The sequence below is a fragment of the Accipiter gentilis genome, chromosome 7 (assembly GCF_929443795.1).
Source record: "Accipiter gentilis chromosome 7, bAccGen1.1, whole genome shotgun sequence".
In the NCBI taxonomy this organism is placed as follows: domain Eukaryota; kingdom Metazoa; phylum Chordata; class Aves; order Accipitriformes; family Accipitridae; genus Astur; species Astur gentilis.
In genome coordinates this window covers 4,968,191-4,991,194 of record NC_064886.1, presented here as the reverse complement: position 1 = coordinate 4,991,194, position 23,004 = coordinate 4,968,191, and the positions used below count along the sequence as shown (strand labels likewise).

At 42.9% G+C, this 23,004-nt stretch overlaps 1 protein-coding gene across 5 annotated transcripts; it reads left to right on the top strand.

The window, feature by feature from the left end:
* Positions 1-2,792: 2,792 nt before the first annotated feature.
* On the top strand, positions 2,793-21,274 carry PISD (phosphatidylserine decarboxylase). Of its 5 annotated transcripts, XM_049805009.1 has the most exons (9): positions 7,817-7,856; positions 8,092-8,171; positions 12,306-12,722; positions 14,960-15,125; positions 17,181-17,417; positions 17,544-17,682; positions 18,564-18,710; positions 20,467-20,627; positions 20,914-21,274. In XM_049805009.1, exons 3-9 carry the CDS (start codon positions 12,526-12,528, stop codon positions 21,136-21,138), a joined length of 1,272 nt encoding a protein of 423 aa, XP_049660966.1. In that variant the 5' UTR covers positions 7,817-7,856; positions 8,092-8,171; positions 12,306-12,525; the 3' UTR covers positions 21,139-21,274. The 5 variants fall into 5 exon arrangements, with proteins under 5 accessions (XP_049660967.1, XP_049660963.1, XP_049660966.1 ...); XM_049805010.1 differs by lacking the exons at positions 7,817-7,856; positions 8,092-8,171 and adding an exon at positions 2,793-2,891; XM_049805007.1 differs by lacking the exon at positions 7,817-7,856 and having other exon boundaries at positions 8,068-8,171.
* Positions 21,275-23,004: the final 1,730 nt, after the last annotated feature.

The window sequence follows — 23,004 nt, the reverse complement described above, 5'->3', positions numbered from 1 at the left end:
CATGGAAGAAAAAGTCATCTGAAGTTGGCTTTGAACAAATTAACTTTTTAGCCAGCCATTTTCTAATCCATTGATATTTCAGATTCTGGTGTGGATTTAAATCTAGATGACTTGCAAATGATGGCATTATGAAGAGCAGATAACTCTTCTTTAGTTTTATCTCTACCCCTTATAATGGCCTCCTCTATGTGTTTGTATCCTTTCCTAGAAGAAATTCTTCATTTTGTCAGAGTAACAAAGCAATATTTATATCATTGCATCTGATTCCATAGACTAGAGCATGCCTTCGATTACGCAGTTTGCTTTCTCAGCCTGCATTTTTTAATGTTTCTGAGGGAATGAGGTTTTCTCATCTGTTCCAAAGAAGGAAATTGTTTTTATTCTCATTTGCTGAATATACTCAATGTTTAAAAGAAATCTGAAACAGGCTAGCTTTACCTGTAAGGAGTTAAGATTTAGGGTTCAAAGCATCTAAAAATGTGTCATTAGCATGTTAAAAATCCTACACCTTTTTCCTCTTGTCCTGGACTTGTCTCTACTGGCTCATGTGCCAAGACATGAGCTTTCTTCATATTCTCGTGCTGCTTGCCAGAGAGCTGCAGTAGTGTTAGTATCATTAGAGAACATGATGTTCAGCTGAAATCTCTCAACAGTGCCAACTGCCTGAACATGGCTTTGTTGCCAGAATCAGTAACTAATCTTTTTGTCTTGGAATTTGTAAACTGGTTATGTGAATTTCATTCGTGTCTGAGAGGTGTGGAATTTTATTCTGTCAGGGTAAAAAAAGCGTAACAATGGCGTGTTAGATGTCTTTGCCAATGATCATGGTTTGGATACCAGTTACAGAAATGCTGTTTCTTTAATGCTGGAGATGGGGAAAAGTCAACTCTTAAAATCATTTATCAACAATTTAAATTGTGTTTGTTGTGGCTTGTGGAACATCAAATGGTTTGGTCTGTAGCACAGGAAGAGAAATGTTCACATCGGTGTAATCAATAGGGGCTCTTGAAGTGGAAACAGCCTCTTGCTGGATACAAACCAGAAGGAGCTGTTCCCACTGAGTGGTTTTGGTTTGGGAATTTGCTAAGCTCTGGTGAAACAGCTGAGCAGCTTTGCTAACTTAGAACCAAAGATGTGGTAGGAAGGGAGTTGAAGGCTTTAGGGCTAAAGAATATGGTTGGTTTCGGTCCAGATATTTCTGTGGAAATAGTGATGCAAATTTGAAAGGTTGTAGAGTCTTTGTAAATTCAAAATAAAAGTCTGTCTTTATAAACATTTAGCTGTTCTAAATGATCCCTGTCCTTTATTGAGCATTGTTCTTTAGGGCAGAATATTTTCTAGAATCTTAACTGTAACTGTAGTTGCTGCCTTGTTTGTTTGTTATTGGGGTTTTGGTGTTGTTGTTTTCTCAGAAAATAAGATATTTTTTTTCCCCTGTAAGAATAAAGCTGTTTGCATATTATGATGTATTTTAGGACATATAATTCAAACATTGTTTTAAATCCCATACGCAGGAAAGAAATGAGCAAAAATATTATTTTGGTAAAACAAAATGTGTGCAAGAATTACTTTTATTGGGCATCTTTTTGCCGCATAATGGATGAAGAATAGCTGAATGTTTCTAATCAACTCTACTACTTAGAACTAAAGCTTCCCAGATTGCTAAGCAATTATGCTTTGTCTCTATGCGTGCCTAGAAATAGATTTGGTGTTTATTCTTTTGCTTGTTAATGCGTCCTTTCATAGTCAAACCCTAAGCCTGACATTGATGGAACAAGATGTAGTCCATTGTTTTTGATTCTGGCTCACCCATGTTAACGATTGTTGTGGAAATGACACGAATCAGAATTAGTTTCTCTGGACATTTTCTTTGTCCCAGAGTGACTTATAGCTCATTGCTGAGAACCTTCAGACTTTGACTGTAACACAGATAGAAGCGCAGTCTAAGACTTAGCCCATTAAGCCGGAACATATTTGTTTTCTCTGAAGATTTTGCAAAGGAAATACTTCCCACTGCTGTGGTTGCTCTGTGTGGCTGTCCTGTTGCTCAGTACCAATGTGGTGTACATGAATCTCACAGATGACACACAAGGCTTGTGTTATGCAGGAGGAGCGTGGCAGTTCTCCGTAAGAAACAGACATAATACTAGACGTCTTTTTTTTTTCTTTTTTTTTCTTTTTTCTTTTCTTCTTCCACGTGATGACCTGTATTACAGCAGAAATGTGCCTATTATCCTGTTTACCAAACCTACACTAAAGCAGGTCATCCCTCTTCCAGTTAGCAGTACAATTTGGGGATTCCCTAACTATAATGAAAGCTTTAATGACTGAGAAGCATGAAGGTCTTCAGTACTACAGATTGTTCACCAGCAACTGGTGATTCTATATAGTAACAGCATAGAAGATCTCATAGTTGGAAAGTATGATAGTGCTTTCAGGGAGCTCATTTTATATGTTTTGGGGGGAAGAATGTTGGAGAGATGTGTGGCAGGGGTGAGGGGGATGAGGTTAAAAACACAGATGACCAGTCAGTCCTTGTCAGCTGAGTTTCAGTAACTTGGTAAGCCGCAATAACTGAAATATTAGGAGCTTGTCTCATAGATTTCTGATCACATTTTCATCACCTAAGCTGACATCCCTCACTGCACATAATAACTTTTTTCTTTAGTGTGTACTTGTTCTCTATCCCAAAATGTGGGTTTTTTTCTGTTACAGACAGGAAGAAGCTTCATACTGCTCCACTAGGGCAAGTCTTCCGCCTGCGCCCCTTCCATGTTCTGATTGCTACAGGTGGGGGATATGCAGGATACAGAAAATATGAAGATTACAAGTTGGAACAGCTGGAGAAGAGGGGCATAGAGGTGCCTGTGAAGCTTGCAAGTGAGTGGGAGGTAAGAAACTTGGGGCAGTTTTGTTTCTGGCACATTTGAGGCAAAGCTCCTTTGCTTTCATTCCAACAAAGGAATGTTTAATTTGTCCTCTACTGCCAATGCATTTTTGACAAATCATGGAACTAAAGTTTCTGTCACTTAAGTAACTATAATTTTTTCTGAAGTCAATGTAATGATACATTAGGAACTGCTGGCGTCTCTGCCATCTTTTAGTACAGCTGACACTACATTTTTAAATACTTGTCAAATCAGAGGTAGAGGGGATAGTTAATCAAGTGATTGTATTGTGCATTTTGAATAAAAAAATGTTTGGTAGGCAATGAATCATTCAGATGGAAGTCATGTAGTCCACCCTCCTGCTTAAAGCAGGGCCAACACTGAATTTGGACCAGGTTACTCAGGGCTTTGTCCACTTCAGTCTTAAAAATTTCCAAGGACAAAGATTCCAGTGTCCCTGGGCAGCCTGTTCCAATGCTTAATTACCTTCGTAGTGAAAAATATTTTCTTTATATCCAGTTAGAACTGTCGCTGTTTCAATTGATGGCTGTTACCTCTCCATCTCCCTCAGTAAAGAGCCTGGTTCCATCTTCTCAGTAACCTCTTGGAAGTTGGAAGGCTGTTGTTAGGTCCTTCCTAAGTCTTCTCCAGGCTAAACAAGCTCAATACCCTTAGCCCATTCTCAAAGGCCATGTGCTGCAGCCCTTTGACTATGCTGCTGGCCCTTCACTGCACATGCTCAAGTCTATCAACATCTTTTCTGATCCTGAGAAAACTGGACACAGTATTCCAGATCTGGTCTCACATGCACAAAGTAAAATGGAATGACCTTCCCTTGGCTTGTGCTCCTCTGTGCTGTTGGCCTTCAGCACTGCCAAGGCACGATGCAGACTCATCTTCAACCTGCTGTCCGCTTGCACTCCTGAGAGAGCATAAGGCATGCATCTGCAGTAATTAATGGAGCTATAGCTCCCGCTTAGCGCAATGCATTTTCTCATTTTCCCCACCTTGAGTTGCAAGGTAGCAAATTAAGCACATTATGCAATTTACAGAGTTAAATACAGAAATCAAAATAGGCAGAACTAAAATGACATATCATAAAATTCAAAAAACATTCAGTGCTGAGTTGTTGGGTTTTTTTGTCCTAGCAGTTCTAGCTACAGATACAGCTTGTGCAGTAGTTGTAGGGTTTATCTTCTCGCTAGCTGCTCAATCTGTGCTACTTTCGGCACTTCAGTTACTTCCTCTATGCCTTCATGCTTTACATACTTTACAAGGAAGCTGAGATGGAATTAATACCTACTTAATAAAAATTTACTGTTTTTCTTTGTGAATATATAGCAAGACCTTTTTTTTGTAGGTAACACCTAGGTCTGTAATGGCTCTTGGTGATCCTGGGGGATTTTTGCCTTTTCCTTCTGGATTCCAAGGAGTTCAGAAATTACTGTGGAATTGCAGTAGGTATATCAGATTCATAGGTCAAATATTCATTGCAGCATTGAAGTAAGAAATGCTTCATAATTTCCTGTAACTGCTGTATCTCCTTTGAAATACTAAGTATATTGTACAACTCCTTGTTAGACAGTTTAAAGTATATGTGGTATTCTTCCAAACAGCCAGGTGAGTGCCTGCTTCAGTGCCATTTCTGAAGGCAAGGAGTTAAAAATCCTAGGATTGTAGGATTGTGTAGGAGATGCTTCAGTCTGACCTTTAGCATCCCATTTCTTTGCATTCCTGAGCACACTGCCAGTTTGTGAGTGGTTTGGCCACATGCCTGTGGGGGACTAGGCTGGAATCCCTAAATTCATTTTCACTAGTGACCCAAATCAGATATGATCCAGACAGTCCAGATGCTAACAGTTTAGGCAGCGATAGCTCCTGAGGAATTTGTCTGTAAATCTGTCTTCTGTATATTCTTTTCCTGCTGAAGCTTATTTCAAACAGGTTTTATGTTTTGATTAAAAAAGAACTGGTAAGTGTTCATGGAGTATTTATTTTAAAAGGCGATGTCAGTTCAGTTTTGATACTCGAAATCAAATGGTTTTTTTTGTTACTGTTTGTACTTTTAGGTATGAAATTGGGTAATTCCCTTATTAAAATTGCTTTCTTTCATCATACTGATATGCTGGTTTGTTATTATTTGATGGCTATTTGGTGAAGCTCCGAGTATTGCTTTTGATGAAACAGCTCTAAAGGATTTGTTTTTTGCAGCGGGGAATCACACAAAGTATTTAAAACTGATAAGCAGGGCTCCAAATGCAGCAGATACTAGTAGGAGACACTAACAAGGTTTCCTAGTCCTTCTGATGTGCTTAAGTTCTGTTGAATGCTTCTGTGGGAGGGAAAGGAAGCTTGACAGTTACAAGGAAAAAGAGAAACTGTGTTCAGACGTTGCAAGAAATATTCCAAACAATGAAGGATTCAAGAAAAATAAGAGCTGTGTTGTTCCTCTTTATTGGAAAGCAGTGCCTTTTTTGCTGACCTATCATTTTCCATTATTCTGGTTTTTGCATCCCTGGAAGCACGCTTAAGGAGTGTGGAAAAGAGGGGTTTCGGCTTGTTTTTTAGAGCAGAATAAGCCTTTGCATAGGCAAAAAAGAGACCAAGTGCAATTGAACAGGCTTTGAAAGGGTAATATAGAACAAGAAACTGCTGCACATCCCCTCCCTGCAGAGCCTGCTGCTATGAAGTTCTGATTTCACGGTACCAACCTCGTGTTCATGTGTGAACATGCACCATCTTCCACCTGACAGCTCTGTGTGTAAGGCAGATTCCCCTGCTTCTGAGCGGAAGACAGGTATGAAATAGGAAATCATCGTGTTATGCAAGCAGGGAATCTCTCCCTGTTCCAGAGGTACATATCGGTATCGTCATAGAAGTGTGCATAGTTTTTGATGGAATTAAGAAGAGTAAACTCCTATATGGTTTTGCTTTGCTCAAGCTTCATAAAAGAATGGGGGGGGGGGGAAATGAATCTGGTTGAAGTTGAGTGTCCCTTAAGTTTTTCCACAGGGAAAGACAAAACTATTGTTTCTTTACCATAGATCTTTTCTTCCTGTAATTTTCTTAGAGACATTATGTAGCTAAGACCTTGAGCTGATTAACGCCTTAGTGTGTCTCCTACTGTGAATACCAGTGAGGATCAGCTTTCATTTAATAAGATGAGGTAAAGCAGAGGGCTTGGAGGGAGATGGGTAGATATTTATCAGATGGATGGAAGCTTATTGTTTCAAATCTTTGCTGTCACAGAACATTTCCTGACTGGGATCTCCGTGCATAGCACGCCATTCCTATGCTAACTAGAGTCAATTTGCCTCCTCTCACCTGGGCACCAGGCAGCATCGATACAGGATCGAAGAGTTACTATGGGCAACCTTGGCCAAAGAGTGAGTTCAGATGAATGGAGTGGCCGGATGAACAAGAGTTTTTCCTCTAGAGAGAGGAACTTCTCGTAGCTGTCCTGTGCTTCCATAGTTTGTTCTGGTTTGTGTAAGCAAAAAGCAGTGTTTGTTGGAGTGACGTGCACCAGGAAAAACACAGTGAACCATTAAAGGGAAGTGAGCTGTAGTGACATCTGATAATACAGATGACAGATAAAAACACAGTTCTGTTCTGTTCGAACCTCAGCTTATCATCATGGGTCACAGTTTTTAAAACGGCTTAATACAGTGGGGAAGTGCTTGAGTATAGGTTTAGGATCTTGATTCCAGAGGTAGGAACAACAGTCTTTCCTATTGATATTAAAAACTGCTTGTATTTATGGAACAGAGGATACTGGATACTATTTTGGCAGTACAATACAGAAGTTGCTTTCCTTGGCCCAGAGGAGACAGACATTTAGTATTATGGTAAGAGGTGTGCATCAAGTTCAGGAAAGAGCTAATAATGGAAAAACTCTCTGATTTTTTTTTTTTTAATTCAACTTTGGAAGAATGAAACAATCTCTGGTTGGTTGGTCTCTTGCTCGTCGTTCTTGCTCCCATGTTCTGATGTTTGGAGTTTTATTTGAGCAAATACACAATTATGAAAAAAATTCTTGTAGAGTGGCCCAATGCACGTGACAAAGATGGTCAGAAAATGTTAAAAGCGGTGAAATTTCAACAACATCAAAACACGTGAAGGGTGTGACAGTGTATAAATGTTTTTCTCAGCTGTCCTGGAAAGTTGAACTGAGTAGAATCAATCCTTTTGTTTGTTTGTTTGTTTGTTTTGTTTTAATCTGACCCGTGAGCTGGCTTTTTGACGATGTAAATCTGTTCTCTCTCGTACAACTTCCTGAGCATCTTGCTGGGATTAGGGAGCAATTTATCCGAGCGTTTCGGGAGCACTTTATGAGACTGCAGGGCACTTTCTTGCTTTGGCCGAAACTGTGCGTATGTGTCAGATGGTCAGATTTCAGAACATGGTTTAGTGGGCATCGCTGATGGTTGGACTCGATGATCTTGCCTAAATAATTCTGTGATTCTACGGTGTTAACGCCGCACCAGGACAACACCGGGAAAGCGCAACCGCATCCGCGCCGGGGTCTCGCTCCCCGGCACGGTCGCTTTCTCCCGTTGCCTTGCCCGGTGGCTCCTTGGGAAGCCGAGCGGGGATGAAGGGACCTCCTTGTTCCCTGGGAGCGTCCGCCCCCCCAGCCCGGCAGGCCCTGGATGCCCCTCCCGGACAGACCCCTTCCTTCTCCCGCGGAGCCCCGGAGGTCCAGCCCCCTCCTCCCCGGGCCGAGCCACCGTTGTCGCCGTGTTCCGGTCCCCTCCCGTTTCTCTTCCTTTTCGGTTCTCCCGCCCTGGCTCCTCCTCCGAAGGCGGACGGGGCCCTACGGGAAGACAGAGCCGCTTTGGAGCCCCAGTGGCTGGGAGGCGAGCCCGGGGGGAGGGCCGCCTGCTCCGCGCCGCTTCCTTAAAGGCGAGAACCGGCACCGGCACCGGCGGGGAGCGAGCGGCTGCGGGGTGCCCCTGCCCGGGCGGGGTAGGGGTGTGTGTGTGTTGGGGGGGGGGGGGGATTCCCGTCCCCTCTCCTGCCGGAGAAGGGGCCCCGGGGGTGGTGGTGGGGTTTGGCCGACCCGGGGGGGAGCCCCCCCCTTTCCCCGCCGGCCCGGCCACGGAGCCCCGCGGGGGGCGGGAGAGCCGGGCCCGGCCGTGCGCGGTGGTGGGGTGTGCGCGACCCGGCGCTTTGTTCACGTGTCCGAAAACTGTTTTAAAAGGGCGGGTCGGCATCGCGTTTCAGCGAGGGAAAGCGAAAAAGCCGGGAAGGAGGAGACCTCGCTCTGCTGGCCGGCATCGGGTAAGGGCTTGTGGACGGGCGAGGTCCGGTGGCCAAGGGTTGGGCGTCAGCGTTGAGCCTCTGGCTGGCTGGAAGTTTCGGGAGAGACGTTCCAAAGTCTCGGCTCTCTCACGAGTCAGTCATCTCTTAACAGATGCAAACAACGTCAGTCTCTCGGAGCAGCGTTATCGGAGTTCAGAGTCCCGCTGTTAACTTCCTCCGCGGCGGGGGAGGGCAGGTGGCGCCGGAGGAGCCGCCGGGGGCTTTGTTCAGCTTCTGCCAGGTCCTGCTTTGTTGGGAAGACGTAACGGGGTTAATGCTTCCATCAGAGATCCCTTACACAACAGGGAGTTTGCTTTACAGGTATCTTAAGCTAAAATGCGGGGCGGGTTAAGACGTGAAATGGAAAATATTACTACAAAATATAAAAATAATACAGTGTGCTGTAGGTGTCATCAAGTTTCATGTCACTTTGCAAAAGTAAAGAAAACTTTTTCTCTGTAGAATGCAACTAAAAGAGCAACGTAAAATTAGGGGAAAACGATCAAAAGTTTTTTTTCTTAATAAATTAAGAAAAAAAATACGTAGAAAGGCTTCTTCATATGAAAAGTAAAGAATTTTAGAAATTAAGGATGGATAAAGCAGACCACGGTACGTTTCATTAGCCAGCACCAATAATCTGCAGAAAGCGGTATAGTTGGCAAACTTCCCCAGCAGAGCTGGAACCGAACGTGCTACTCAAAAATTAGGGGGCCTTGGCAGATGCTAACTCTGCACTCGGGTTTCCCCAGCAGCATGAGAGCTTGAGGTTTTGTCGTGCTCTCGTAGTTCAGGAGCTCCTGACTGGGTGTGGAGCATCCAGTGTTTCTCTTGCTGGGCTGGCTCCGGAGAAGGTTGGGTGGGAGCAGGGATTACGTGTCTGAAATTAAACAGATGCTGCTGGGAAAGGAATGGAACCTTTAATAAATGGTCACTGAGTACCTCTCCCCTGATTGCAAGACCTTATTTTTGCTGGCACTTGCATAGAATACAGCATTTGGATGCATACGGTGCATTTTTTAAACAGTAGTTCAGTTACCAAATGTAGAAAATGTGACCAGAGGGCCTTGAGCACTCTACGAGCGCATTCCAAGCCTCATGATTCATGCTTATGATTTAAAATAGAGACTGCAGGTTTGAAGTTCAGTTGTATATTAGTCTTTCTTGCAAACGCCTTGCTGTATTATTTTTTAAAACTTGAGGGAAGGGCTTGAGGTAGTAATGATAAGTAATTAAATGGGGTCACTGGATTTGACGTTTATTTGAGCTGACAGAGCAGAACGGTGTTGCATAGCTGGCAGATTAGCAGTTCTCTATTGGATAATAATTCTCTAGGGATTTATACCTGCTGGTAACTGCTTCTTTTATTTACCTAACATGGATTCTGGGTGAGTTCAGACAGGTGGGGGAGTCTGGTACTGATGTCCAACCTCCTACAAACCAACAATAAGATTCTTGTCTAAGCTGATAACGCAGGCTTTGTGGCACCGCCTGCATCCCAAGAAGTCCAGCTATTGAGACGCCATTATATGAGTTCCTCTGTCATGAGCTGGTTGATCACCAGTTCTTGTTTCTTTCCCTATGGAAAGTAGGTAAACTCAGCGTGGATTTTTCATTTCAGCCTTCTTACACTGTAGGAATGGCACATTGCTTCTCGGGCAGCCACAACAGGGATGGCAACCTGCCATATATGTCAGCGTTTAAGCAGGACTCGGGTATTTGCATCTTGGTGAATGTAAGGAGGTCAGTAGAACAGAACTTAAGAGAAACTTAGGTCGTTTTATTCACCTGAACTCAGTTTTTTGAAGAAGTGGAGGACTAAAGCTTTTAACACTGATATTTCTCCCTTCCTGGAGAGGAATCTCTCTTGCACTGTATTTTTTGTTTTGAACTAAAGGGTGGTAGTTCCCACTGCATTGGGCTGTAGAACATTTCAATGTCCGTTTGTTTCTAGGCAGCAGGTGAGCTATTTAACTTGTTCCATGCTTTCAGAGAATCAGGCTTGTTCAGTCTAGAATATAATAATTTCTTGAAAATGTTTTGGGGGGTAAGATTGAATTTCTACTGAAAGACCGTGTGCGTTTTATCTCCCTTACCCTTAAGGGAAGAGTACTGAAGACACTGTAGCTAAGACTTCTGTTTGCTCTGTTGTCTTTCTGCAATCTCAGGCATAGGTGAAGGTCTCCAAAGGAGATTAGGCAGGGGAGCAGGGTGCCAGCCCGTCCTGGGGAGCTGGGCACGGCCGGGTGCTGCGAGCCACCCGTGCAAAGGGCAGGCTGCGGGTCGGGGTGCTCTGCCTCCTCCTGCCTGGCTCCACCAGCGCCAAACGAATGAACAAACTCCACGGTTTTGTGAAGATGCGTATTCAGTGTGAAAATTATTTTCGTCTTGGTCCGATGAAGTGCCCTTTGAAACGATGTTGTCAATTTAGCTTGTTTCTATTTAAAATTTAGTATTTAATGGTGGTAATTTCTAATGTTCCAGGCAAATTAGGAGAAATAGCTCCCCTGTGTTCCTCATTGCTTTTTGTTGAATTTTGATGGGATTTGGGGTAACTGCTTTCATCATTTTACTATACAGATGGCTTCATTTTTGTTGTGTAGGAGTTTCTTGTGCCAGCCAGAGAAAGACTGAATGATATTTTAACTAGGAAAACAAAAAAAGTTGGCACAGGGAGGAAGGAGTATGTTTTGAGTGCTTTCAGTTGATCTTAAATTTATCTTCTTTCAATAAACTGGATTTTATTTTTATTTTTTAAATGCAATTGTTAAAATTCAGCTTAAGCAACAACATGCACACAGGTCTTGGAACTTCCTGAGGTACAGAATACCATGTAGCAGTTTTCTTCCTGAAGAAAATACTCTAATGCAGGGACTCCAGAAGTGTTTCTAGGGAATATCTGTAATATTTGAAGGCCAATCAAAGTACACAATTCTTTCTAGAATATTTTCCTTTCGAGGCCTGAGTGGGATGCCATTAGCTAGTTAATTCTAGCTTTTCCTGCTGGCCCTCCCACTTCTGTCTCTAATACAGTACAACCCTTCACATCAGAGCACTAGTGCTCTATTTGATCTACTCTGTAGGCATACAGCTTTCATGGTGTTTAGAGAGCTTTGGAAACAAGGAATTTGTTTTGTTTTGTTTTTTAAACCCAGACTTTAAGAGAAAACGCAAGTGAAATGGCTAGCCACTGGAGAGTTAGCCCCTAAATTGTTCTGGGTATTTGGTTTAATCTTGAGGTGAGGTGTAGCTAGCTGACTTCCACTTTCTGAACCAGGGGTCTGGTTTCAAGCTCCCTTAACAATCCAAAACCAGTCGCAGGAGATGCAGAAAATCTGTTTGATATGGTCTGCAGGGTCAAAGAGGGAAATTTCTCTCTCTGTGTATTCAGAATGCTCAGACAGAAATACTGCAGCCTTTTGTCTTTAAGAAACAAAACCAAACCAAAACAGCTTACTTTACTCATGTTTTGTATTTTAGTTCTACTGGACATTAAAAGTGTGACAGTACTGAGAGTCACATAGTAAGACACGTTAACACTTCTTTTATACCCGATTCTGAAGCTGGCCCTAAAACTGGCTTATTTAATTATGTATCTGGGTATTTGTAGAAGAATGTCCTTTACCTGCTCCCTCTGTGAGTCTCTGAGACAGCAGGAGACTTCAGGAGATGGATGGTGGTGTCTGGCAAGGGTTGTAAAATAGCAAGATGCTCCTTTCCATTCTGTTTTCTTCTTTCCAAGCTGGACGTTAAGAGGAGGAAAGGATTTTTGGTGCGCAGCAGTCCAGAACTCTTTTGGGGCAGCTGCTGCACTGCAGAATTGAAGCTGGGAATTATCTCCTCCTCTTCTCCGCCCCACTCCTCCTCCCAGCCTCGGATTCAGACTGGCTCTGGGGTTAGCTGTGCAAGGCCAGCTGGCTGCTCATCTGACTGTAGTGCATCGCTGCCCAGCAGCCTGAGACTGCGGGGTGTTTTTTGGAGAGTTGGGTTTCAATGGCCACCCTGACTAGCGGGAAGCGAGGACTGCTTATACGGACAGCTCGTTTTTATCTTGTGCGGAGTCGGCTTTGTAGTGGGATGTTGAAATATGACACAATGCCTGTTTGTTTGCAATAGCTGCAACCCTCGTAGCAGAGATTCAAGTGGGAAACAGAGGGGGAATCCAGAGAGAAACCAGCGGGGGAATTAGGAACTGTGACGCCGTGTCCTCTCTCCTGTGCCGGAGCAAGCAAAGGAAAGAGAGGTAGAGGAAAAAAGACTGAGCCTTGCAACCAACCGTCACCCTGACGATGTGTCAGTCAAACACCCTGCAGGGACCAGATCTGCACACAGGGAAATGGTGAGATGCTATAAAGCTTTATCTAACCCTCCACCCTCTTGCTACAACCTCCGCAAAGTTAAAATTCATGTCCGGAGGCTGCGTTCAGGGAACGGCGGCAGCAGCAGCTGTGCCGGGGACCAGCACCCACAACTGGAGAGTCCAGGCCCGGCTGGCTCTGCCGGTGGTACACCAAATAGGAGAACTCGTTTCAGGTACTGTTCAGTATTTTCTGCTTTGCAGGAATGGTGACTGAAGGGAGAAACGAGGGAGGGAGGATGGGAGGGCTTCTGGGCAGAAGGAGCGACAGCCATCTGCGAAGCTTTTGTTTGGCCTAATTACTATAAAGCTCCTTATGCGTTGAATTGGCAGAGAAGGGCGTGCTGTTATATGACAAGGGGAATGAAGAGGCTTTCATTCCTTTCCTTTCTCCTCTCCATCACTAGGAGAATGGAAAAATTAGCGAGGGACCACTCTGAAACCAGGCCAAGGCAGTGAGAAGCCCGAGGGCTCCGGCGGGAGCTGCCAGGATGCAGCTCTGCAGGGATTGGTCCATGAGCGACTGCAGTGAAGAGGGGGAGAGCAGTGGGAGGGGGAGCGGGACCTCCGCGCTCCATGCTGGCAACCCAGCTCCCAGCCCCGCCAGCCCTCGAGCAGACCGCAGGCTGGTGGGTGGTCAGGATGGGAGGAAGAATGTGAAGTGTCCCTTATTCCCATGCTGAGGCCATCCCACCTCCTGCTGGGAAGAAAGCCGGCTTTACCTCTGCTGAGACAGCACTTCATCTCCTCAGCGGGTTTTTTGGGTTCGGTTTTTTCCCCTTGCATTGTGATGCACAGATCATTCTCTGGTTTTTATTTATTAGTTCTTGGGGGGAAAAGGAGCTGTGTTCGCTGCAGAAAAGAATCTGAGCCAAAGGCACCATCTTGCATCCCAAAGTGATGACAGTTGTACCTGCCTGCATGGTATTTTAATTCTGATCCAAGTTGTGAAAAGAATGCGTTGGCAAGAAAATTTCCTTTTCATTTCCCAGCTTCTTTCCATCTTGGAAAGACATAGACAGTATTTTATAGTTCATCCTTTGTATCATATAATCCAGTGAGAGAGCTGTTCATCACAGACAGAGCGTACCACTTCCAGTTTGTGCGCACACATAGCTGTATCCTGCTTGCAGGCACACTGGCTTCAGCAGTGTGTGGAGAACAATCTTTTAGCCAGGATTTAAGTCAGTGCCCAGAAGACTTGAACATTTTGCCCTCAGGTAGGCAGACTTTCATTTGATAATGTGACCTTGGAAATGCCAGTGGTTTCTTCATGCGTAGAAGCCAAAGAATAAATGGGGACCTGAAGGATCTCTCCTCCAGACCTCCTGCAAGGGTCTGAACTGAGGCCCACGATGTCCTCTGCTAATAAACTGAGCAGCTTTTCCCTCTGCGACTTGCAAGTTCAGCTTCTCCCCGTGGCCATTTGTGCAAAGTGAGTTTCCTCTCAGTCAGGACGTCCACGTGACAAAAAAACGTAGACGCAGTTGGTTGAGGCGAAGGAGTTGGTTATTGGGCTATGGAGACTAGATTATCTTGCAGCACTAGCAACATTGGCTTTGTCCACATGCTCTCTGTTCAGAACCAGGATGCCCAGTGACCATTTTAAGACCTGGAAGGATGTCTTTTGGAATCAGTTATTTGTAAATGGTATTAATTAACTCAGGAGTGCCACTCCTGTTGTTTCTCAAGTAACTGCTTGTTTCTCGAAGTTCGTGAATGACCAACAGGTCTGTGTAAATTGGTCTCCATTGTCTTTTGTGATACAAAGTCCAACTTGAGGCACAATCTAGTCAAGATGCCTTTAACACGTGAACCCTCGGAGGGACCTCAGTTTATTAGGTTTCTAGGGTTTCTTTCATTGGAGTATCTGTTCTTTCCTTAAGTGTCCCTCCGTAGAGTTCTTATTAAGTCCCAGCATCACAGATTCCTAGCTTTCAGAATATTGTCTGCTGTCCACTTTGGCTATCCAGCTGGAGCAGTCGCAAGAAACATTTTCTGGGGATGTAGTCTTCTGAGATTTGGAAGAAGAACCTTTGCTCTTTATTATTTCCACTGTAAACTACCATGTGATGTTGTTAGTTGGATGAACCAGCTGTGTCTTGTTTTTCAAATGTCACCTGCAAGTGATCTTGCCTTTAATTTTTGAGGGTGTCATTCATAAAATGTGACCTGTGAGAGTGAACACTGTTTTTTTGGACAGAGGATTTGTCTTTTTTTGGTTTTGGGTTTTTTTTTTAAGATAACTAGTCTCCTATTTTGGGAAGGGGAAGAACTGATAAAGGAGTAAAGACTTGCAGAATCAATGTTTTAAGTAAAGATTAGCAGGAATAAATGATCCCCAGCTATCAGACGCTGGTGGTTCTGAGGCTGAGATGGCTGACCCTCTTATGTTGTGTATGTAATCTTTCAGGTTGCAATTTCCCCAGCTGGCCCTGAGGCGAAGGTTGGGCCAGCTAAGCTGTATGTCTAGGCCTGCTCTGAAACTCCGTTCTTGGCCTCTGACTATTCTCTATTATCTTCTGCCTTTCGGTGCTCTTAAACCCTTGACCAGAGTGGGATGGAGGCCTATGAGCAGGGTAAGTGTGAGCAGGTCTCTCTTGCGCTTCGTGTATGTTAGCTGTTTTATACCGGAGCTGGCAGCAGCTGGCTGGAGAGATCCTTAATATAGGACAGGCTGATGATCAGTAGTAGGAAAGCAGAGAGATACAATTCATGTTTACCTTTAGTTTTTACTGTTCATAGTTGTGTCAACTGATTGCTTCACAGACAACAGTCAGAGGTCTACCCAGGAAAATCAACAGAAACTTTTGAATTAATTCAGTCACCTGAAATACCAGCACTAGGATAAGGCAGACCACACCTCTTCTCAAGTTTCCTTTCCTGGCCACACTGAAATGGTCTCTTGCTTTGTCATTTTTGCACAGAGAGGGTTTGTTCCTCAAGTTTTTTGAGCATTTGTAATCCAGCCTGTCCAAATGCTACACAAATCTCTGCTCTGACACTGTTGAGAGCAGGGTGTGAGATGTCTTGCACAAGGTTATTCTCCCCACAAGTGTGCAATTTCAGAATGCAACACCACCACAAATATTTTGATTGAAAACTGGAACAAAATTGCCATTCTTAAGCCTATTTCATTGAACAGCTGTTCTGTTTGACCCTATCAACTTGTAAATCAGGGTCTCTTGAAGAGAAGGGGCTACTAGGAAATACCTCTTCTGACAATTTTTTTGATTTTTACAGTTGTATCTGCATGTTCTCCGTGTTTGTGGAAAACTGAGCAAAATTTATTTTAGAAATTAACACTGTATAAGGCATGTCAAATAAAATGGCAAAACATTTTTTTATTCAGTACTTCAGCTTATATAACCTAAGTTACTGTTCACTTAGAAGTTTTTATCTGAAGTAAGATTAGGTTGGTGTTTTCTTTCTGAAATATCACTGTGTTTTAATGTGATGCAGGATGGCGATTTGTGAGTGAAATCTTAATTTGCTGTATTTGATATGATGGACAGGCTCTCAGCCAGTGTGTGCTTCTGTTTGTGTTTATGGCTGTTTTCCAAGACTTAATTTTGAAGGATATGATTAATATTGAGAATAAATGATGACTCTTGCTAAGAAAAAGAAAAAAACTACAACTTTTCATCGGGAGCTAAATGTAGCTGAGCTGTACTGTTCAAAAAAATTGTACTAGATGCAGCAGATCACTATTTCTTTGGTAAAACTGGTTTTAGAGGATTCAGTTCCCTTGGTCCACGCTCCCCTGATTACATCATGGTCACGTGAGCTTTTTGGCTGATACGAAGTACCACAAATCCCAGAAGAGTTACCTGCTGGAATTGCCAACAGGAAGACAGAGTCATCTTTCCAGTTACATCAACAGCATATACCTCTTGCCAACATTGTTTCATTTGTTTTTCTTGCTACTAAAACTTATGCTTTGGTGTAAGTCCAAAGGTATATTTCTACAGGAATAAAGGCACTTTACACCCTTGCAATTAGCAACTCCTGCTGTTGCGAGAGGAGTAAGGCTGGCATAAGTTTATACTGGTGTAGCTGCATCCACGTGGGTATGTTTCTTTGATTGTACCAGTATCATTAGAGCAGTACAATACTGGAATGTGGAAAACACCCTCATTAGTAGATGCATCCGAGAAGCACATCATCAAACACTGAGAAATTATTTTTCAGTCAATTTTCATTTGGTTATTCACAAAAATGAATATATTGGTAACGTTAAGCCCTTGTGATGAGTGTTGTACTGGAATATGTGAAATGCGTCTTTTTTTTTTTTTTTTTTTTTTCCTGTAAGCCTCATGTTGGGCAGTTTCCAGTAACTTGAATGTGGAGCTTCAGCCTGCACGGGTGTGGAGATGCTGGCTTCGGTATAAGGTTATAGTAAGTTTCATCCTGCCCCTCACCTGCTCTCAGCAGAATGGAGGGAGTGAGGACTAAGTGCAGTGCAGTGTTAATTTTTTGCCGACTTAAAGGTTACTTTGTGTGTGGTGTAACCCACTGAGTTCCAGGGATTGGTTAGCAGGAACAGTTTGATCCTTTCTGTTTTATGGGGAGAAGTAAGAGAAAGCCACTGGTGGGGAGAACTGAATGACACGGTGCAATCCATCTTTCTTCAGGTTGCTCTGTACAAATCAGTACCAACTCGACTGCTCTCACGAGCCTGGGGTCGCCTGAACCAGGTGGAGCTGCCTACATGGCTCCGGAAGCCTGTTTACAGCCTGTACATCTGGACGTTTGGAGTGAACATGAAGGAGGCAGCTGTTGAAGATCTGCATCACTACAGAAACCTCAGCGAATTCTTCCGCAGGAAGCTGAAACCACAAGCACGGCCAGTCTGCTGTTTGCACAGTGTGGTGAGTAAAAGGAAATGAAGGCTTTACACTATGCTACCAGCTTCCCCCACCGCCCAAAGGAACATGTCTGCTTTGTGAGGAATGAATGAATTCCTAATTTGTTTTATTTTTTTTTCTTCACTGTAGATTAGTCCCTCTGATGGAAAGATCCTTAATTTTGGACAGGTAAAAAACTGTGAAGTGGAGCAAGTAAAAGGGGTTACTTATTCGCTGGAATCTTTCTTGGGACCTCGGATCTCCACAGAGGAACTGCATTTTAGCCAGGGTGAGTTCTGCATCAGTTCTGCATTTATTCTGCTCTGCCCTTTCAGTGTTTTCAGAGATCATGAGAAAAGAGATTACTTTTTTTTCTCTCTTTCTCACATTGTCAGGAACAAAAGCGGGTCTAATTTTTGTTTTGTTTTGTTTTATTTGGGGATAAACATGTCATTGTTCTAGTTCTCTTTCTCACCAGTGCATTATAGTCTCTTGACTGGCTCAATCTGATTATCTGAATTTAATTGCTTGGTTCCTATTGACTCTAAGATCTGCCACTATAATGAGGCTGTAGCACTTCTGCTGTCAGACTGAAATGTGCCCAAGCACCTGGTTAGCAAAAATTGGCATAAGCTACTTTAACAAGATTTATGCTCAAGCGCTGTACTTCTAATGACTTGTGCTGTTACTGCTCTGCTGCACCTGGAGCACCGTGTCCAAGGTCTTCAGTTTTGATGAAAGCAACACATTTTGCTAAACTGGTGAGGAAACTGGAGAGACCGAGTTCTGCAAATAGTGGGGTTATTTTCAACATGAGCACAAATGCAGCTACTGCATTTTATAAAAATAGGGCCTCTTCACAAATTCTGTTCTGAAAAGGGTCGCTCTGAGAAAAATTCTGTTCTTGAAAGGGTAGCTTTAATAAAAACTCTGTTTCACTAGATTTCAGTTTCTGCTCTTCTGTTTAGGGAAGGGCAAACTCCAAAATTAAGGAATTTCCGCAATTATTAAAACAATACAGGGTCTAATTTTCTTGTAGTCTCCACAATACAAGTAGACTACGTTTACTTCTCTGCTGTTACCACTGGTTCTAATGGAGACTGCTTGGCTGTGGTGGACGACTGCATGAAGAATATCTTTAACCCCTTTCTTTCCGTGGTTTCTTTGCAGCCCCACATGGTAACTCTTTTCAGCAACAACTAGTCACAAAGGAGGGCAATGAGCTCTATCATTGTGTAATCTACCTTGCACCGGGGGATTATCACTGCTTCCACTCACCCACTGACTGGAGGGTGTCACACCGTCGTCATTTCCCTGGTAGGTTTCCATCCCTAGAAAATGAACACAGAGCAGCTATGGAGGGAAGCACTGGTATGGGCCACTGCTGAACGAGACATGCCAGTGCAGCAATTGTACAGTCGCATGATGGATAATGGTAGAAAAGTGATTTGTCACAAATGGTAATGAATTTTATAGTAGTATAGTCTACCAGAACAAATCACATATAAATGGTGAAAACAGTAATATCGTGTTCAAGCTGGTTTCGATCTTTGAAATAACTGTTGATGCAAGCTGACCTGACTTGTTCCCAAACACTATTTGTTCAGTTTGCACCTGAAGTAACGAGTTCTGCAGATCAGACCAAACAGTAGCCTAAAATATGATCTCTTCCTCTGCTTGGCAAAGAAGATGCAATTGAACAGTTACACTACTGGAGCTGGGATCAGATGTCTTTGTCCTCCCCTTTGCAGATCATCATACTCTAGTTCAGCAGATAACAAAAATGTTTTACTACTTGGTATTTAGCAGAAACCTGGATTTGGTTTCAAACGCCATGAGAGAGAAACACAGACAATGACCTGCCACAAAGTTTGAGAAGTTTTTCAAGTTCCAGACTGAAGCTAGGCCTTGACTGAAACAAAGGAGTATTAGTGAAATGCTACTATTGGATTCAGTGCAGCAAAGCAGATGCATTTTACAGCTAAAAATGTGGGTAGCGAATATACCTTACTAAATTACTTCAGTGGCAATGTAGGGATTTAAATTCTTGAGGTTATTCTGTCATGAACTTTTTTTAACCTATTCACATTATTAGTATTTCCTGGTCTGCTCTAGCTAGATAGCTACTTGGTTTTCAGCCACAGTCTCAGTAACCACTTCTACCTATTTACCAAAGAGAGCTGGAAGGGGCTGCTGTCATGCACTAGATAGTTAACCAGTGAAACCTGTTCCTAAGCTGTAAAAAGTTTCTTTAGCTTCCTTTGAGTAGCCTGTAGCCTTTTGTTAGATGGATGTTATGTGCTTATTAGAAAGCTTCTTTCAGTTCCATCTCAGACTAGGGACTCGCTCTGCCTATCGGAGGCCAATGAACAGCAGTTGTTGTCATTTGTGAATTTGTAGATGACACTAGTGTGAAGGTGGTTGGTTACGTCTTTGGTAGAGGAATAGCATCAGATAATGTGGAAATGAGTCCCTGCCACCTCAGTTTGGGGATAGAGGAGTAGGTATGACTGATGCTACGATAGGCTTCAACAATGGCAGGTATTTTGAAAGGGACTCCCACCCCAGATTTTGCTCCCTATTTTAATGGCAGGCTTTCACTGTCTGGAAGTGGAGTCAAGGTGAAGCTGTAGATGGGAATAAGCAAAAGCTGAGTGAGGCAGGGGGGTACAAAAAACAATTTCCAGGTATGAAAATTGAAACCCTTTGCTCTTTAACAGAGAGAACTGTAGATGGTGTTCCAGATTGCATTCAAGCCTTTACAATGAAGGATGTGCATGGTCTTTAGTTTCCATCTGATTCTGCTAGGAAAAATACAAAGGAACACAAGCCCTGCCCAAGAGTGTTGATCTTTCTGGACAGAAGACTAAAGATGACATCTTTCTATGACCCCTTGTTTATACTACAGCCTTGTCTTTCATTTGCTCTGCCAGCATTTGCCTCTCTTCATGCAAATAAGCGACGGAATTGTTTACTGGATCAGCTACAGTTATACTGAAAATACCATTTAGGTAGCATTACAATTCTACTACAAACCAGACAACTTAACCTGATTATTTTCTCACTATTGCAGGCTCTCTGATGTCTGTGAATCCTGGAGTTGCTCGCTGGATCAAGGAACTGTTCTGCCACAATGAACGGGTTGTCCTTACAGGTGACTGGAAACATGGCTTCTTCTCTTTAACAGCTGTAGGAGCAACGAATGTGGGCTCTATCCGCATCTACTTTGACCAGGTGAGCAAGATGGTAGTAAGTAGCTTTCTGGGTTTGATGGTTGAGGTTGGTACAGTATAATAAAATTACAAAATCTTATTACCCTGAAATACAATACTGATGTTCTAAGACTGATTTAAAGGGAGTCCTCTCCCGTACAGACTTTTTTTTTAATATTCCTATCACACTTTTTAATTGTAAGTAAGTTCCTGCATTGAAAATGCCTAGATACCCACAGTCTACAGTTGTGCTAATGAATACAGGGTACTGAAATTCTCAAGTAACAGCTTCTTCCTTCTCTGTACAGGACTTGCACACCAACAGTCCCTGTTACTCGAAAGGTTCCTACAATGACTTCAGCTTCATATCCAACAACAACAAGGAGGGAATCCCCATGAGGAAAGGGGAACATTTAGGGGAATTTAACTTAGGCTCTACGATTGTACTAATCTTTGAGGCACCCAAGGACTTCAAATTCCACCTCAAAGCTGGACAGAAAATCCGCTTTGGAGAAGCACTGGGCTCTCTATAGAAACTCCCTTGAGCAAGAAGGTTTTCTATACAAAGGGACTCTTACCACACCACTGAGTGTTTCACTTACTAAACAATTATGTATCACTCAGCAGGACCTGGGTGAGGAATAAAGAGGATGTCATTGTTGTGTTAAACCTGAGAGTATTTGGTCTACATTTACATGCTGCTGAATGCAGAAAGAGAATTAAATGACCATATATGTATCAGGTACAGCTGCCTTGAAAAATGTTGATGGTGGAGGTTTCTGTCCCACCCTGTGCCTGTAGTCTTTCATGTCCTCCCCTCAACGTGCCACAGGATAATTATGTTCTTAGAGCCTGTTAAGTCCCTTTTGAGCCTTCCTAGGCTGTGCCAGTGCAATGGGGAAGGGTGGAGGTAGAGATTAACTGTATTTAAAGGGGCATTAACAAGCTGAGTCAGACCTTGTACCTTATCTGCAATATCTGTTTTTCAGACCTTGAGTGAAGAATATGTTCTCATATTTATTTTATTTTAAGACACTCTGCTGAAGTTCCTATATAAAAGGCAGCCTGTGAATGCATAGAGCACCAAACAGTATAATTGGCTAGTATGGCTTCACAGTCCAAATTAAGCAAAATGTATAACACCATCAGTACAGTAAATTACACTCATCTAGGTTTTATATTGTTGGACAACTTTAATTCTTTTACCTGACATTGTCCCTTTAAAAATTGGCTTTGCGCTGTATTTCAAACCTGAAAACACTGTGTCTACATTCCATATGATAAAGCTGGTCATCTTTGGGATTTTCTTAAAAAAAAAAAAAAAAGGCAAAAAAAAGCAAAGCTGTGTGTCCTATTCTAATCCATTGTTTTAATTTGCTATTCCAGGCCTTAAAAGATTTTATTTGTATGAGAGACAGTTACTTCACCTCTTGGATTAAGGGGTTAGAAGACATAGAGGATGTTTTTCTTGTGTGAGGCCATGAGATGGTAGCCAAAATATGTTTTTATTATGTATCTGTCTTCATTGTTGCTTTGCCACTAAGTTCTTGAAGAATTAACTCCTCTAGAGAACACTTTCAGTTACTTCAGGACCATTTTTTATTGCACAGAGTGAAATGCCCTATGCGCTGACTGTGTATAAAAATACTACAGATCTTTGAATGAATTCCAAGTTGCCTCCTAGGTGCCAACCTGGCCATCCTATAATGGACTGGCAACAATTTCATCTTACTCAAAATATGAAAAACACCCCACACTAGCTCTGACCTCTGCCCTCATACTTAACACTAGGCATGTGCTGGGGGCTAAAAGCTCTATGCTGAAGCTTCATCCCACAACAAAACTTTAGAGCCTCTTTGTAACTTCACGTCAAGAGTTAAAATCTACTTTAAATCAACTTTGGAGCTGCTGAATGTGGAACTATATGGCACTGACAGAAATTGGTGCCAAAGTGAAGAAGAGAAATTGAGTTTTAAAGCAATGTATCAATTGTTTTTAGAGAATAAACTGTTTCAAGTCCAGGCACTCAACCATTTAGAAGTGATTTTGCTGTCCAGAGCTGCTTGGAGCAGACATGCTTATGAAACCTGCCTTTCTGCTCTCTGAAAGATTTCTTATATTACTTCCTTGCTTGAGCTACTTTTCTGCTACTTCAAGGAGATGGTAGGCTTTGACCAGCTCTGATTTCCTAAAGAAAAAAACTTACCTTCTTTGTATGCACTGCAGAAAATAGAATACAATTTTGTTGTACAGATGTCCCATTTGCCAAGTCCTGTACACTTAGCTTGTCATCAGGAAAGAAGGGATGACAAACTGCCTCTATGTGATGTAGCCCAGCCATGACTCAGATGATGGTGGCTGGTTGGGTGACAAGCAAGAGAAAATTCATTTGGCTCCGA

Excerpts from the sequence above, each read along its gene's own strand:
- PISD (XM_049805006.1), top strand. The coding sequence starts at position 7,541 with ATGCCCCTCCCGGACAGACCCCTTCCTTCTCCCGCGGAGCCCCGGAGG. Across the intron at positions 17,418-17,543 it reads TCTGCTGTTTGCACAGTGTG|ATTAGTCCCTCTGATGGAAA; the intron begins GTGAGTAAAAGG and ends TCTTCACTGTAG. Across the intron at positions 17,683-18,563 it reads GGAACTGCATTTTAGCCAGG|CCCCACATGGTAACTCTTTT; the intron begins GTGAGTTCTGCA and ends GTTTCTTTGCAG.